Source organism: Elaeis guineensis, chromosome 11, assembly GCF_000442705.2.
Source record: "Elaeis guineensis isolate ETL-2024a chromosome 11, EG11, whole genome shotgun sequence".
Taxonomy (NCBI): Eukaryota; Viridiplantae; Streptophyta; class Magnoliopsida; order Arecales; family Arecaceae; genus Elaeis; species Elaeis guineensis.
Genome location: NC_026003.2, coordinates 113,868,926 through 113,883,305, shown reverse-complemented (window position 1 = coordinate 113,883,305; position 14,380 = coordinate 113,868,926). Strand labels below are relative to the sequence as shown.

The 14,380-nt window shown below is 41.6% G+C and overlaps 1 protein-coding gene across 2 annotated transcripts; it reads left to right on the top strand.

Moving 5' to 3' along the window:
- The first annotated feature begins 222 nt into the window (after positions 1–222).
- LOC105054073 (trihelix transcription factor GTL1) lies at positions 223–5,042 on the top strand. Of its 2 annotated transcripts, none has more exons than XM_010935471.3 (3): positions 223–1,174; positions 2,119–3,820; positions 3,904–4,079. In XM_010935471.3, exons 1-3 carry the CDS (start codon positions 756–758, stop codon positions 3,913–3,915), a joined length of 2,133 nt encoding a protein of 710 aa, XP_010933773.1. In that variant the 5' UTR covers positions 223–755; the 3' UTR covers positions 3,916–4,079. The 2 variants fall into 2 exon arrangements, with proteins under 2 accessions (XP_010933773.1, XP_010933772.1); XM_010935470.3 differs by having other exon boundaries at positions 230–1,174; positions 3,900–5,042.
- Positions 5,043–14,380: the final 9,338 nt, after the last annotated feature.

Here is a 14,380-nt window from a genome sequence, read left to right as displayed (position 1 = left end):
GCTAGTAGGGATGACCTGTTCGGGATTATTCCCCTGGGCTTTGAAACGGGGAGAGGGACGGTGCGAGACGTACTAATCTTTTGTGGCTGCGTTATCTTTGTTATAATTTTCTCGACGAGCCTGCAAACGGACGCTCTTTCTCTCTCCTCTCCGTCCTTTCAGTTTTAACTATTATTAGGCAGCAAAGTAAGCCCCCCTGACAGCGCAGCATCTCGTTTGTTTTATTATTTCCCATCTCTCTTCTCTCTCTCTCTTTCTCACATCATCATCCTCATCATCAGCTTCTGTACCCTGATCTATCTCTCTCTCTCTCTAATTCATTCCGTTCATCTCTCTCTACCTGTCTCCACCATCTCCCCCACCCCATCTCCTCCTCTATAATATTCCTCACCCTAATATTTGTATATAGACGTATATATGGTATTCTGAATTTTTAAGTTTTTTCGCCAGGACTCACTCGAAGGGGCTTCCCTTTCTCTCTCCTCCACCCCTCCTTTCTCCTTTCTCTCTTTCCAGTTGTCCATGCTTCCATCTTTTTCACCCCCTTGTTGTACTAATTTCGTTTTCCAATTTCCGATTCCTCCGATCCCCACCCCCTTCTCTCTCTCTTCCCACTGAGAGCAAGGGAGAGAGGAAGAGGGAATCAGTTCTAGATTAGTAGTCGCAGTAGAAGTAGTGGCAGCACCAGCACAGCAGCAGTGTGGTAACTGCTCAAAAGGCGTTGGGAAGAGTGGGAGAGGAAAAATTCCGGAGCCATGCAGCAGCAAGGAGGGTCCCAATATGGGGTGCCTCCACCGCCGGACTTGACCCCATTCTCCTCCCCCGGGGCCGCCCCTCGAGCTCACATGCTCGGAATTTCCAGCCCCGACCCCCTCCAGCAGCAGCCGCCCCAGCTCGCCGAGGCCGCCTCCCCCATCAGCAGCCGCCCCCCGCCGCCCGGCACCGCCCCCCGCTCGCTCTCCACCAATTTCGAAGAATTGGTCCCCGCCGTGCCCGGGAATTTCCCCGACGACGAGGCCCTCGCTGCTGCCGGCGAGGAGGTCGAGCGCGGCAGCGCCCCAGGAAACCGGTGGCCACGCCAGGAGACGCTCGCGCTCCTCAAGATCCGCTCCGACATGGACGCCGCCTTCCGGGAAGCCACCCTCAAGGGCCCTCTCTGGGAGGACGTCTCCAGGTAAAAAAAAAAAACATCAAATCCTCTAGAATTCCCACGGCAGCCACTAGTCAGGTTCCAAAATGTGGAGGCCGGACCTCTTTCTTTTATTTCTATCCAAACTCCTGTCTCCTCCTCTCCACAGGCTCCCCCCCACCACCGCCACTCCCATGTGGTATTGTCTCTCCCTTTCTGAAAAAGAGATCACGGATCTGGGGTGCTATAATTGAGACGGAGGGCTTAACGGTTTCTTAGGCTTTTAGCTCGAAGAGCAAAAATATTTTGAGAATTCTGAGAGACAGCTGGGTAAGGATCTGGGGCTGGGTCCGTACCACGGAGCCCACTGCAGCGCAGCAGCTGCTGCCCTTGTTTTGATTAGCTCCAGTTTTGGGGAAAGAAGAAGAAGAAGAAGAAGAAGAAGAAGGCGGTCCTCTTCTTCCATTACTCCCCCGCTTCCTCCTCCTCTCCAAACTCCCAGATCTCTCCCCTCCTCCATCGCGCACTTTTGTTTTATAAATATATATATCAACCCCCCTCCACTTCTGCCTCTAAATTCGAGAAGAGCCGCTTCAGATCCGCTGCATCAATCCCAACCAATATAATGCTCGATTCCTAATTTCGGAGAGTCGTCGAAAACTCCTAGAAGAAAAGAGATACAAAAATAACCGGATGCATTCCTCGCCGGCCATGGAGGTCCCATTTATTTCCTCCTTTTTCTCCGCCTAAAATTAAAATTCTATTCAGTTTTTTAAGCTCCGCTAATAATTATTATATAATTAGCGCTTTAGATCTGTTTGTGTGGATTGTATGCCGTCATCATTATCTCATTTTCCTTCCTTTTTATTGTTCCATCCTACCATATACTATTATCCTCATGTGCTCCTGCTGCCTGTTATTATTGTTGGCGTTCTCAGTGTTATCGTATTGTTATATATATATTCTGTGCCGGTTTTGGTGGTGGGCAGGAGGCTGGCGGAGCTGGGCTACAGGAGGAGCGCCAAGAAATGCAAGGAGAAGTTCGAGAACGTGCACAAATACTACAAACGCACCAAGGAAGGCCGGGCCGGCCGCCAGGACGGCAAGAGCTATCGCTTTTTTAGCCAGCTCGAAGCCCTCCACAGCAGCAGCTCCACCTCCGCCGCCGCCCCCAGTCCCACCACGACTGCACCGGCCCTTCCCACCGCCGCAACAGCTGCCGCCAGCCCCACTCCGATAGCCCCATCTGGGATCAGCACCGGCATGGTGGGCCCCTCCACCGGTAGAATCCAACCTCCTCCCATCTCCTCCGTGGCCCCACCGCCCATCACGATGCCGACACGGGTTGGCCCCGAGCTCACCCCCACCACCGGCGCCACCCCGCCCGGGATCTCCTTCTCCGCCGCCGCCACCGCCGGGATCAGCTTCTCCTCCGACACATCCTCCTCCTCCGCCTCGTCCGAATCCGATGACGAGGAGACCGAAGAGGCTGGTGGGAGCCGGGAAGGACGGAAGCGGAAGCGCGTAGGTGGATCCGGGAGAAGTCGGAAAATGAGGGCGTTCTTCGAGGGGCTGATGAAGCAGGTGATGGAGAGGCAGGAGGCCATGCAGCAGCGCTTCTTGGAGGCCATCGAGAAGAGAGAGCAGGATCGGATGATACGGGAGGAGGCGTGGAGACGGCAGGAGATGGCGCGGCTCAACCGGGAACACGAGCTCCTTGCCCAGGAGCGCGCCATGGCCGCATCTCGTGACGCCGCTATCATTTCCTACATCCAAAAGATCAGCGGCCAAACTGTCCAGCTGCCGACCATTACTGCTGCTCCTTCCATAACGCTTGCACCACCTCAACAACCATCTGTGACACCGCCACCGGCATCGGCACCACCTCCACAACAACCCCAACAGCCGCCGTCACAGCAACAGCAACATCAGAAATCACCCTCACTGATGCAACCAGCTCTGCAGCAGCAAGAGCTTCACCAACACCACCAAAGCACTGAGATTGGACGGCATCAGGTGTCATCTTCTTCAGAGTTGGTACTGGTCCCAGAGCCACAGGAGACCATGAGCTTCGAGACCGTCTCATCCTCACGGTGGCCCAAGGCGGAGGTCCACGCGCTGATTAAGATGCGGAGCGGGCTCGAATTAAAATACCAGGAGACCGGGCCCAAGGGCCCCCTATGGGAAGAGATCTCCGCCGGAATGCAGCGGCTTGGATACAACCGGAGTGCCAAGAGGTGCAAGGAGAAGTGGGAGAACATCAACAAATATTTCAAGAAAGTGAAGGAGAGCAACAAGAAGCGACCAGAGGACTCCAAGACCTGCCCATACTTTCACCAATTGGATGCTCTTTACCGTAAGAAGCTTGGCGGCAGCGGTGGTGGTGGTCGCGGTGGCAGCAGCGGTTTTGGAATTCAGCAACAAGAATCCAATCCACAAGAACGTAGTGATGTTCCCACGATCATGGCACCACCACCAGCGCCGCCACCACAGCAGCCACCAGCAGAGACTGAAAGCAAGAAAGGCAACAACAACAACAACAACAACAACGATGGCAACAACAACAACAACAATAGAAACGGTGGCAATTCTGAATGTGGTGGAGGGTCCCGCGCTATACAGATGCAGACCAGCAATGGAGGGCTTTCACCAACCTTCTTGGAAGAAGGCAGCAGCACAAAGATGAAGAAGGTAAGCAATACTCTACTCACATCTCAGAAAGTCTCTCACTTTAGCTGTTCCTCTCTTAATTTAATTGATTGCATTGAAGCCAGAAGACATTGTGAAGGAGCTGATGGATCAACGGCAGCAGCAGGCGGCAATGGAAGATTACGACAAGATGGAGGAACCCGACAGCGATAACATCGACCAAGATGATGACGACGAGGATGACGAGGATGACGAGGATGGGAAGATGCAATATGAGATACAGTTCCAAAGGCCGAACGTTGGTGGGGGCGGAGGGACTACATCCACAGCGTCCACGACTTCAGGTTCCTTCTTGGCCATGGTTCAGTAGATCTACCATATCCCACCGCAACTCCTCCCTTCTTCCTCTCAAGTCTCAATGTACCATATGTACCTACCGTAAACGACAACCATCCACGACCTAGACTTTCACAACACCCAAAACTCTTTTCTCTTCTTTCCTTTCCCTTCTTCTTCTCCTCCTCTTGAGTGCATCAGCATCATCATCATCATCGACCATCACTATCGTCTTCTTCTTCTTCTTCGTCTCCTACTTCTACTGGTGCTACTTTGTTGCTTCGTAAATGTCGCATGGTTCAACATAGAAGATGATGATGTTCGTTATGTAGTCGATCTACCTTTGCTATTTATTGATTTGTTGTGGAATAAGAATCCTCTTCGGCGAATAGAAGGAGCGGAGATGAACCAAAGGTGGTAATAAGCTCGCGCAAACAGCATCCACCAGAGGCCCACAGAGAGAGAGAGAGAGATAGAGAGAGGGGGAAAAAGAGGCATCGAGAGTTGGCATCTGGCTTTGTACACTTCAGAGAAGGTGGTGGCGCAAACAAGTCCTCCTCAACAACATAAAGTATTCTTCCCTTTTCTCAGAACTTGTATATCCACACTGTGTCTCAAAAAAATCTCTCCATCTATATTTCTCTCTCCTCTGTGTGACTGCCAGTTCAAGTTAAGAGGACCCACACCCAGAGAGAAGGAAAGAAAATAAATAAATAAAGAAAGAGCTAGGACAAAATGAGACCAATGACGGGAGATAGGCTGGTGTTTGGTGCGGGGATTTTTATTTTTGTTTTTGTCTTTATTTTATCTCATTTAAATTAATTAATTATGATGAAGGTCTCTAATGCTGTTTATGCGTACTGTGACACTATTGTACATTTCCTATTCTTCTCGTCATTATTGTTCTGTCTTCATTTGCTTCTGTAAACCTCCTATCCCTTCTTGTGTTACAGTATTTAAACTTGTTACTAGCTACATCTTTGTTATTGTTTACTAGTGTTACCTTTTACCTGATATTTAACTTGATGATAAGTTTACATATATGGAGTGCGGTAAGGACTAAGAACTCACTAAAAGTATAGGATAAAAAGAAGAAGGAAAGGTGGAAGGAAGGTATACTCCCAACTTGGCCTCTGAGTATAAAAAAGGAAAAAAGTTCATGCATGCGTAAAGGGGGATGGATAAGGTAAGGATGGAGCTAAAGGGGAGGGGTGGTATTCAGGGATTGGTTTTTATGAGGGAACATGGAGGGTTACACGGACTGCCGATGATGCTGTTGAGATACCCACCCTCTCCCTCCTCTTTTTTTCTTTTTTTTTTTTACCACCCCCAAGCCTTTCTTTTTATGTTGGAGTTTTTTTTTTCCCCCTTTTTCCTGGCCGGGAAGCAAAGGATGGGGGCTGGGCAGGGGAGGGCTGACGTTGCTTTCTGGCAGCAGACTGGTCGGTACGTATAAAAAAAAAATAAAGAGGAAAAGATAAATACCGACACCAGTCGGCAAGCGTTTCAGTGAGCCCGCAACGATGCTTTTGTTTGCTTCCCAAAATGCCCACCGTGACTCTCACCTTCTGTCGCCCCCCGGGGCAGGTCAATCATGGGGAGGCCCAGCCCTTGGATTTGCCCGTAATGCCCTTCCTTCGTCCTCATTCCCATGCAGCCAATTGCCCGCCCACCCACTTTGGATTCTATTATCCTATATGAGCTGGGTTTTATTCTTTTCTCTTTTCCTTTGTTTCTTTTTCTAGTACTTGTGGTTGGATGCATGGAAGTGTTTGGAGAACAATGCACTAACGATGGGTGACTGATTTTTTGGTGGTAAAAAAAAAAAAAAAAGTCATTTTCCAGTGTCTTTGGAATGTTTTATTCTTGATATGGCCAAATTATATTAAGTTCAGTTGTGTGTGTGTGTGTGTGTGTTTCACTCATCAGACATTCAACTTAATTATTCATCACAAAATGGAAAATACATTTTTAACTAATCTTCTTGATGTTCAGGTTCTCTCATACTCATACCAAAGTCGCATCATGTTCATTTAGTTATTCCAGAATTTCTATTTAAATTTAGACTAGTTAAAGATGAACAATAATTGGATTCATCATTGCAACAGTCAAGTTCTCACACACTTGGACTATTTGCGTAAAGCTTATGGTCCGAATCCATGAATGCAATTATACCCACCAGTTACTGAACACATTTTGCGACATATTATGGTATCTCTTCTTAATCTTTTTATTGTTGAAAAGGTCCATTGTTTGACAACAGGTATGACTTGCTTCAGAGCCCTATCAACTTGTTTAGCAGTTTCTCGATGATCATTTTTGAACCATGTACGTAGGATTTTCCGTTTTTTCCCCACTTGTTCTAAGGGACCTCCAATATGGTTGTTTTATAAAAGACTTCTTCCCAGCTATTGTCGTCAAGTGGATATATATGATTTTCCATTATCCTCTAAAATAAATTTTCAATCATCAGATTTCTCATTCTTTTAGTTTTGAATTCTTCAGTGGAACATCTATCTATATATGTATATATGCTACCATATGAATCATGTCTTCTAATAGGTGGAGTAAAGCAGACCTCTTTGTTTTATGTAACTAGGTGATATATCTAGCATGCCCTCCAATTTTCATCAGTATCGGAGAATAAGAACTTTGCCTTCATGCTGGCAATTTCATTTTCATGATAAAATTATATATAAATCCACCATTTCTAAATTTGCTCTCATGCATTTGAAGTTCTATAATGTGGCAATTCTCTCCGTTGGGTGCTCGATCGAGATGCAGGATGATTTGACTTGATCTTTAAGATTCCCATTGCATACTATAAGTAATATTCCTCTTGAAAGTTGACCCAAAAAAATCACCTTTTCTTAATGCTGTTTGTCTCCCATGTCTGTTTTGTGATTCCTTGTTACTTTTGGTCACTGTTATCAACAGTGTTCTAGATCCGTGAAAAAAAAAAGTAGCCAATATATTGCCATAGTTTTAGAATTTTGCCCCTCAAGATATTTTCACTAGGGCTCTAAGAAGCAATGTTGACAATTGGTGCTTTCACTTGTCGTAATGCCCTTGAGGGATATATACCTTCAGCAAGTTGATCCAAATAAAACCACCTTATGCTCGTTTAGTTGCTATCTTGTACATTTGTTTACATTTTTTTCTTATTTTAATTTGAGTTGGTACTTGGATATCGTTAATCCCATCATTCATACAAAAATCAATCTCCTTCAGATAAATTGGAAAACAATGCGCACCAAATATGCACCATTGTTTTGGTATTTCAAATTGTCTTTTTCAGTAAATCCATGTGTAGTCCTCACTTGGTCCTTCAGTACTCTTTGGTCTTTTAATAAGTTCTTAAATTAGAGAAAATGAAGCTTCTTGATAGGAGTCACGCATTATTAAGCTATTGAAGATACCACGAAATTGATGTATAAGCAAAAAAAAAAAAAAAAAAAAAATGTAACTAGAGTTATATATAGCCAATAAACTAATTAAATGTATCTTTAATTTCTGGAGGTATATATACTCTTGTGAATTAGATTTTAGTTCTAGATGAGGTATTTATATATGTGGTAATAATATTTAGTTCCTCTTTCCATTTTAACGATGTTAAACCAATAGCCTCATCATCCTTTCACGTCAGTCTATTTTGGTTCTAAATTATCTTCTCTGAATCCATTTAAGGTAAAAAAAAATGACCCAATATTTGAATAGCTTCTTATAATTAATTACTTATTATATACTTCAAACCTTTTGTCGCTAATTTAATTATTGCTTACATGTAGAATATAATGGCTTGAATTAGTTTCAATAGTGAAAAAAAAAAAATTAATGATCTACAGCATGTTTAAATATTAAATTGAAGCAACAATCTTATTTTTAAAATCCTCTCAAATCTCATGGGTACTAATAGTTCAGTATCCCATTTTTTCATAACTCCTAAGAGAAAAGACTACTACTGATCAACAACTAGAAGCAGATCTTACATTCATATTTGATTTTAAGATAATCATTGTTGCATGCTTATAATTTCCATGTCCCATTCATGTACCAAATATTCAGCATATAGTGTTATTTGCTGTTGGTCATCCGTGCCTATAAAGAGTCTCTCATAGGTGAATGACTGAACGTATCCAATGCCTACAAAGATAATACTTGGTAAACATGAAAAAAAGTGATTAATTACTTGCAAAAATAAGAAAAACGATACGATAGTAGAGGGCTCATGGGAAAATCGTAAATATATACACAACTAAGGGTAACGGGTAGCACTGGGTCCAATGCCTTGGCTAAAGAATCTAGGTTACGGTGGAGGCATTATGGGAAATAGCCGTGGTCACATCCGGGAGGGCAAAAAGAACGCAAGGTGACAAACTGTAAGAAAACTGGCCGGCAGCATGTGCGGAGACATCACGGCTCACGAATCACGAGGGCGGTGAGAGAACGAAGACGCGGAAGTCGAGAAAATAAATAAAAAAAAAAAGTTCCCGCACGCGCGCTTCATCTTCACACGTGTCCCTCCATCGTACCAACCGTCTTCCACGTTCCCTCTCGTGGCGTTGCCAAATTCATTGGTTAGTTGGTTGGCTACGTGTCCAACCTGCCTTGAGATACGTGTCGCGCGGGATGGCTACATGCATGGTATCCTCCAATGAGGCTGGTCTGGTGATTAGTGAAAGCTTATTAATCTCACCAAACAATTAACTTCATCAATCTTTGTTTGGTTTAATGGAGGATGGATAATGCAAGTTGGTTTCTAAAGATTTGTTTCAGGATTATGGTGGCAATTATTAGTCCATTCAACGATGGATTTTTTTCCTGTATTTAAAAGAAATTAAATTTCATCATGCATTCGAAAGTAATGGAATCTGCGGTGCTAATTTCATGTAATGCATTCAAAATTTTTGAAGATAATTAGTGAACTAAAATGTGACCATAGTAACATGAATTGCAAAATATGTGGATCCCACGACAAACTTAGCTCTTGAATCTTTATCATGTCCCGATGTTCTTCTCCTTCACAAACACTATACTAAATATTCGATGCAATGGATAGATGCCAAAAGGCAATGGCCAGGTATAATCTGGTGAACTTTCACAGATTGCGTAAATACCAGCCAGCTATGTAATTAATGGATTCTCAACGATCTAAGTTGTAAGTAATTGATACTCTTAGAATGTGACAAAATTTTGAAATATTATGTGTGAAGCTAGAAAATTTGATGCAGCCTAGATTTCATCCCTTAGAAAAATTGCCACCTATCTTTTTTTATCTTTCGTTTTTTTGGTAATATGATGGAAAATTTTCCACCTATCATAATTACAGACATTTGTACAAGTGTCAGTTAATCTAAGGTAACAGCTAGATTCTACCTTTGCCAGCCACTCGTCACTCAGACAACCAGAAGTACCATGACACCCTTTTGATGGATCCGCCAACTTTCATCTACTGAGAAACATGAGATATTTTTCTGTACCACAACCGATAGAAGTTTACTTTTCTTACACGCAATCAAAGGTTTGGCCAAAGTCCTCCGAAACCCATTTCACCATCAATCCTCCATCAACGTTCTGGTGTCCCGCGGAACAACCAAGGCCACCTAGGGCCCAAATGAGAAAGCTCATCAAACATATCTCATTCCCAGTTCACACTTGAGCTCAAATCCTCAGCGGCATAATTTTTGCACCGTAGAATTTTGTAGCATCATGGATAGACGTCACATCATCTATCTCATTAATTTAATTAGGAACATGTTCGAATACTTTCAAGTATGATACACAGTGCGTTGTGGAGGTGAAGAAAGAATTATCCATCCTCAGGATGAATGATATGGTGGCTATCCATGATAATACCGTATTTTACAGTGCAAAAGTCACACCGCACCATTAGTAAAAATCATAAGATTAGATCATCCTAAAGTATCACCACAGTTGTTTAGCTGTAGTCCAATAACTAAACGTTGAATCGGACTACATCTAGCGTCATCTCTTGGGAACAAATAGTGATGATTTGTGGGGGGGGAATATTAGTACTAAAGTTTGGTTTGGGTTACAACAGATAAGATAGAAAGGAATTGGTTAATTGGGTTACAACAGATAAGATAGAAAGGAATTGGTTAAAGCTTAGTATAATGACTCCATGCTGCCTGATATGACAGCATGATGGGCTCATGTATGGGTTAAAAAAGTTTGAGGTGCAGCATGATGGGCTCATGTATGGGTTAAAAAAGTTTGAGGTGCATTCCACCTTTCCACTTAAGCATGGTGATCCAAACTTCTCAGCAAAGAAGCACATAACATCAATGGAACTCTTATTATATAAGGGGAGGGTCATTGTCAGCTACTCTTCTCAACATCTAGCCCTAAAGTGTCCCTTTGGACGAACACAGGGAGGCTAAGGGTGCACGTACGTGGAACCTGCACTGAATCTAAGAAGGGCTTGCATGTGGTTCTTACGTGATGGGCTTGACCTGATCTTTTCAGCTTATCGACGCTGGAATTAGGTTGCCATGGCTAGCTGGTTATAAAGCCTTGCTACTTCTAGTTGAGCAAGTAGAGCAATTTTTAGCCAGCCAGAAGGTAGCCCCATGATTGGTTCCCTTGCTCATGGATGCAAAGTATTTGAATTCGACTCAACATATCATACACTAGGATTTTGATCTGGGATAATATTTGGTTTGGTGGGGTTAGCCGGTTTAATTTGGTTCAGTTTGATCAGAGTTTAGCCTGCTCTGGCATAGCTTGGAGATAATTGGTTGCATTCTAATGTAGTTTGCATCTCTTTAGCATGGGTTTTGACACTTATATCAGGCTAGTACAAAGTGTATAACATGCCTATGATCTTCTCTAGCAGATTCATGACAATTAGAAACGGAAGAAACAAGAAAAAAACAAAGAGTATCAATTAGTGTAGTCAGTAAATTAGTGATTGGATTTTGGTATCAATAAGCTGTGTTCAAGTCTGCTCTCACCCGATTTTTGGCCATAACTGGATATATACCCTGTTAAATTATGGTTGCAACTGTATTAGGCTTGGCTGATGCATTTTAAATGTAAAAGCATGGAGGTTTGAACAAGTAGTATTTTGGTTTTAAAAGGTTTAATTGGATAAATTCTAATGTTATATGGTAGCATTAGTTGGACAACAAGAAACTTTATCCAAACTACCATTCAACTTGTCAAAGTTGAAGTGTACATAGACAAAGATAATATAATAGTATGTGCTCATTTGTTTAGCTCTTAGCCGTAACCCGCAGTCTATGTACATCTATTTTGCAATTGAAGTTTTTCTAGGTGAGAAATCGTTATAGATGATGTGACAGCCATTGAGTCAAATATTTTGTTTGGCTGATGTTACAGCCTTTTTTCTAACTTCATTATAATACAAGTCCTTATAAATTTATTTAAACCCATGGATTTGAGGTTAATAAAATAAATAAGCAGTACAAGTTAAAGAATTATCATAAGTATACAGCAGAAATTTTGGAATTCAAAGTTAGGTCCTTGGTACCAAATTTCAAATATTTTATCGAATACACTGGTTGGCATCCTTAGCTTGCATGAATTTTGTTAGTCTAATTTGACTATTTTTGGAGAAAAAAAAAAAAAGTACCTACATGCTCAACATGTGCGACATTATACTTAAATTACATGAGAGACTTATGCTTGTTTCTATTATATTCCATGCTCTCAAATTACTAATATATGGAGAAATTACCTAACGCCACCATTGCTTGGTCAGCCTTGGAGTTCCAATTAATTCATAATGACTTCTAACATAGTCTTAAACAAATCTGACAATTAATTATATATGCGGCTTGGCAATGGAATTATCAAAAAGGTCAAATAAAGTGGCTAATAATTTTTTTATTATGCACTTTTTTTTTATTTTTTACAGCAGTATTTTACCAAAGTGACTAAGTCTTGGAAAGGCAGTCTCAATAATCCATTGAAGCTCTTGTGGAAATGCCTCTGTCCAAATCTATGGGAAATTGACAAAATGTTGCACTATGCGCTTTGTTCAACTGTATGAATTCTATGAGCTATAACAGATGAAAGCTATTCATGTAACCACCCGATTAATGAATTAGCTTTTCAAACTGTGTATTCCAGTAAAAGATCCGAGGAAAGAAAAATCCACTGACATGGCGATGAAATCAAAGAACTATTGCAGTCACAAATATGAACCGTGTACCACATTCAAACAGTTGGATTAGCAGGGCGGCGGTCAATGCAACAATATTGCCACAACTAAAAAAAAAAACGACCTCTGGAACTGTAGGAGGTCGCTTTTCTTCCTGGAGGCACGTCATAGAGTACTTGCAACCAAGGGGGCAAGGGTTAGACTTGTATTTTTCGCGTGAAAGAATGATTGATCTTCCCTCGTGACCTCAATCATTGAATCGTATTACGTGCGCCTTTGAAAGCACGACGAACATCTTCCATCCATCAGCAGCATAGATCACGAAGCTCACACCGCATTTTGAAAGATGTGTAAAGCATGATTCAATGATGAGATAAACATCATCCATCCATCCATAGCACAGATAATGGAGCTCATATTGTTCTTTGAAAGATGTGCAAAGTGTAATCTAGTAGTTGAAGACGTGAAAAAAAATCAATCATTCTTTTATGTGAAAGATACAACTAGAGTCCAGAGGTCAAAACTAGAATAAGGGCCGCAAAATGAGATATTGCAGTGATCTTGGATGTTGCTATTGCTGTAGGATGTGGTTCTATTCTTTTGCTCGCAATGGGATAGATCTTAAAACAAAGTTAATCTAGCAAGTTAGTGGGCTGTGCATATCACTGTTTATCAATGTCTCGGTTCATTTGCAAGCCTACACTTGTATGGCAGGTTAACAGGATTGGTCTAATAGCAAGTAATTATTAAAACATGCCTATGCATAACAAGCAAGTGATGAGAAATTCTTTATGCACTACGCACAGGCGGTGTACAAAATTCAATATAGAGTGCACCGTCTTACGTGATTAATTTACGTAGCCATCATATGTATTTAATGTTTACAGTTTTATTTTTTCATTTAAAAATTTTGCATGATAGAAATATTTCTGCTCTTTAAAAAAATTATGACATCCTGTGGCATATTATGACTTCCTACACGCAGGATGTCACAATATGGTCCAGAAAATTATGACATTCTGTGGCATATATATTATGACATTCAGCATCAAATTATGATTTTCTGTATGCAAGATATCATAATATGGTCCAGGATGTCATAATATAGAAATGATATTTTTTGTCCAACTATTTTTCAACACGCATTAATATATGTAGTTCCGCTTTGTGGTTTGAAAATTTTGAGTGACGAAAATGCTCCTACTCTTTTAAAAAAATTATGACATCGTGCGACATATTATGATATCCTGCATTAAAATTATGACTTTCTGCATGCAAAATATCATAATATGGATATAATATATCATAATTTTTTACAAAAGATAGGGATATTTTCATCATTCAAAATTTTTAAACTAAAAAATGAAACTGCAGATATTAAATTCTTGTTGAAAAGTGATGGCTGTGTAGACCAATCACATAAAACGGTACACTCTATGTCGAATTTTCTATACCGTCCGTGGTACACAAAAAATTTCATCTTCCATGATATCTTCTCTTGTCCCTTAGGCAAGAGGATAGAAGCCTGATTCTAAGTAGTGGCATCTACTTTTATTTCAATCTTTGGCTAATAAAACCTCAGCTCTACGAGCATTCATTCAGTTTGTATGAAAGCGTAGGCCCTAACTTTGTGCAAGCATTAGCCCTTCTTTAGTCTTCAAAAGAAAGAAAGAAAAATAAATAAAACTTTCGTACAAAAAAGTTTTTTTGGCTACCACACCTAAAAGTGCAAAAAATTAAATCCCCAATCTTATAGAATATTCCTATAATCAGATTCTATAGCAGAATTTTGTCCTAGCTTGCAATTCTTTTTATTTTTTAATTTTTTTTTTCACATGTAGAAGGGAAGAAATCTGACCAAAGCCAAGATAAGGATGACATCAAACCACAGCCACCTATATCCAGCACCTAGTGATTTTACCAACTCAGCCAGCCGACATGAGGCCAATTTTAAATTAAAAAAGATCTAACTTAGGTCTATCATTAGCCAATCAAAATTTTCCATATATCACGTTGCAATTCTTTTTTTTTTTTTTTTTTCAAACTTTTTACATGCAGAATAAAGGAAATCCGATCAAAATCGAGATGAGGATGACAACGAACCGAGGCCACCGATGTCC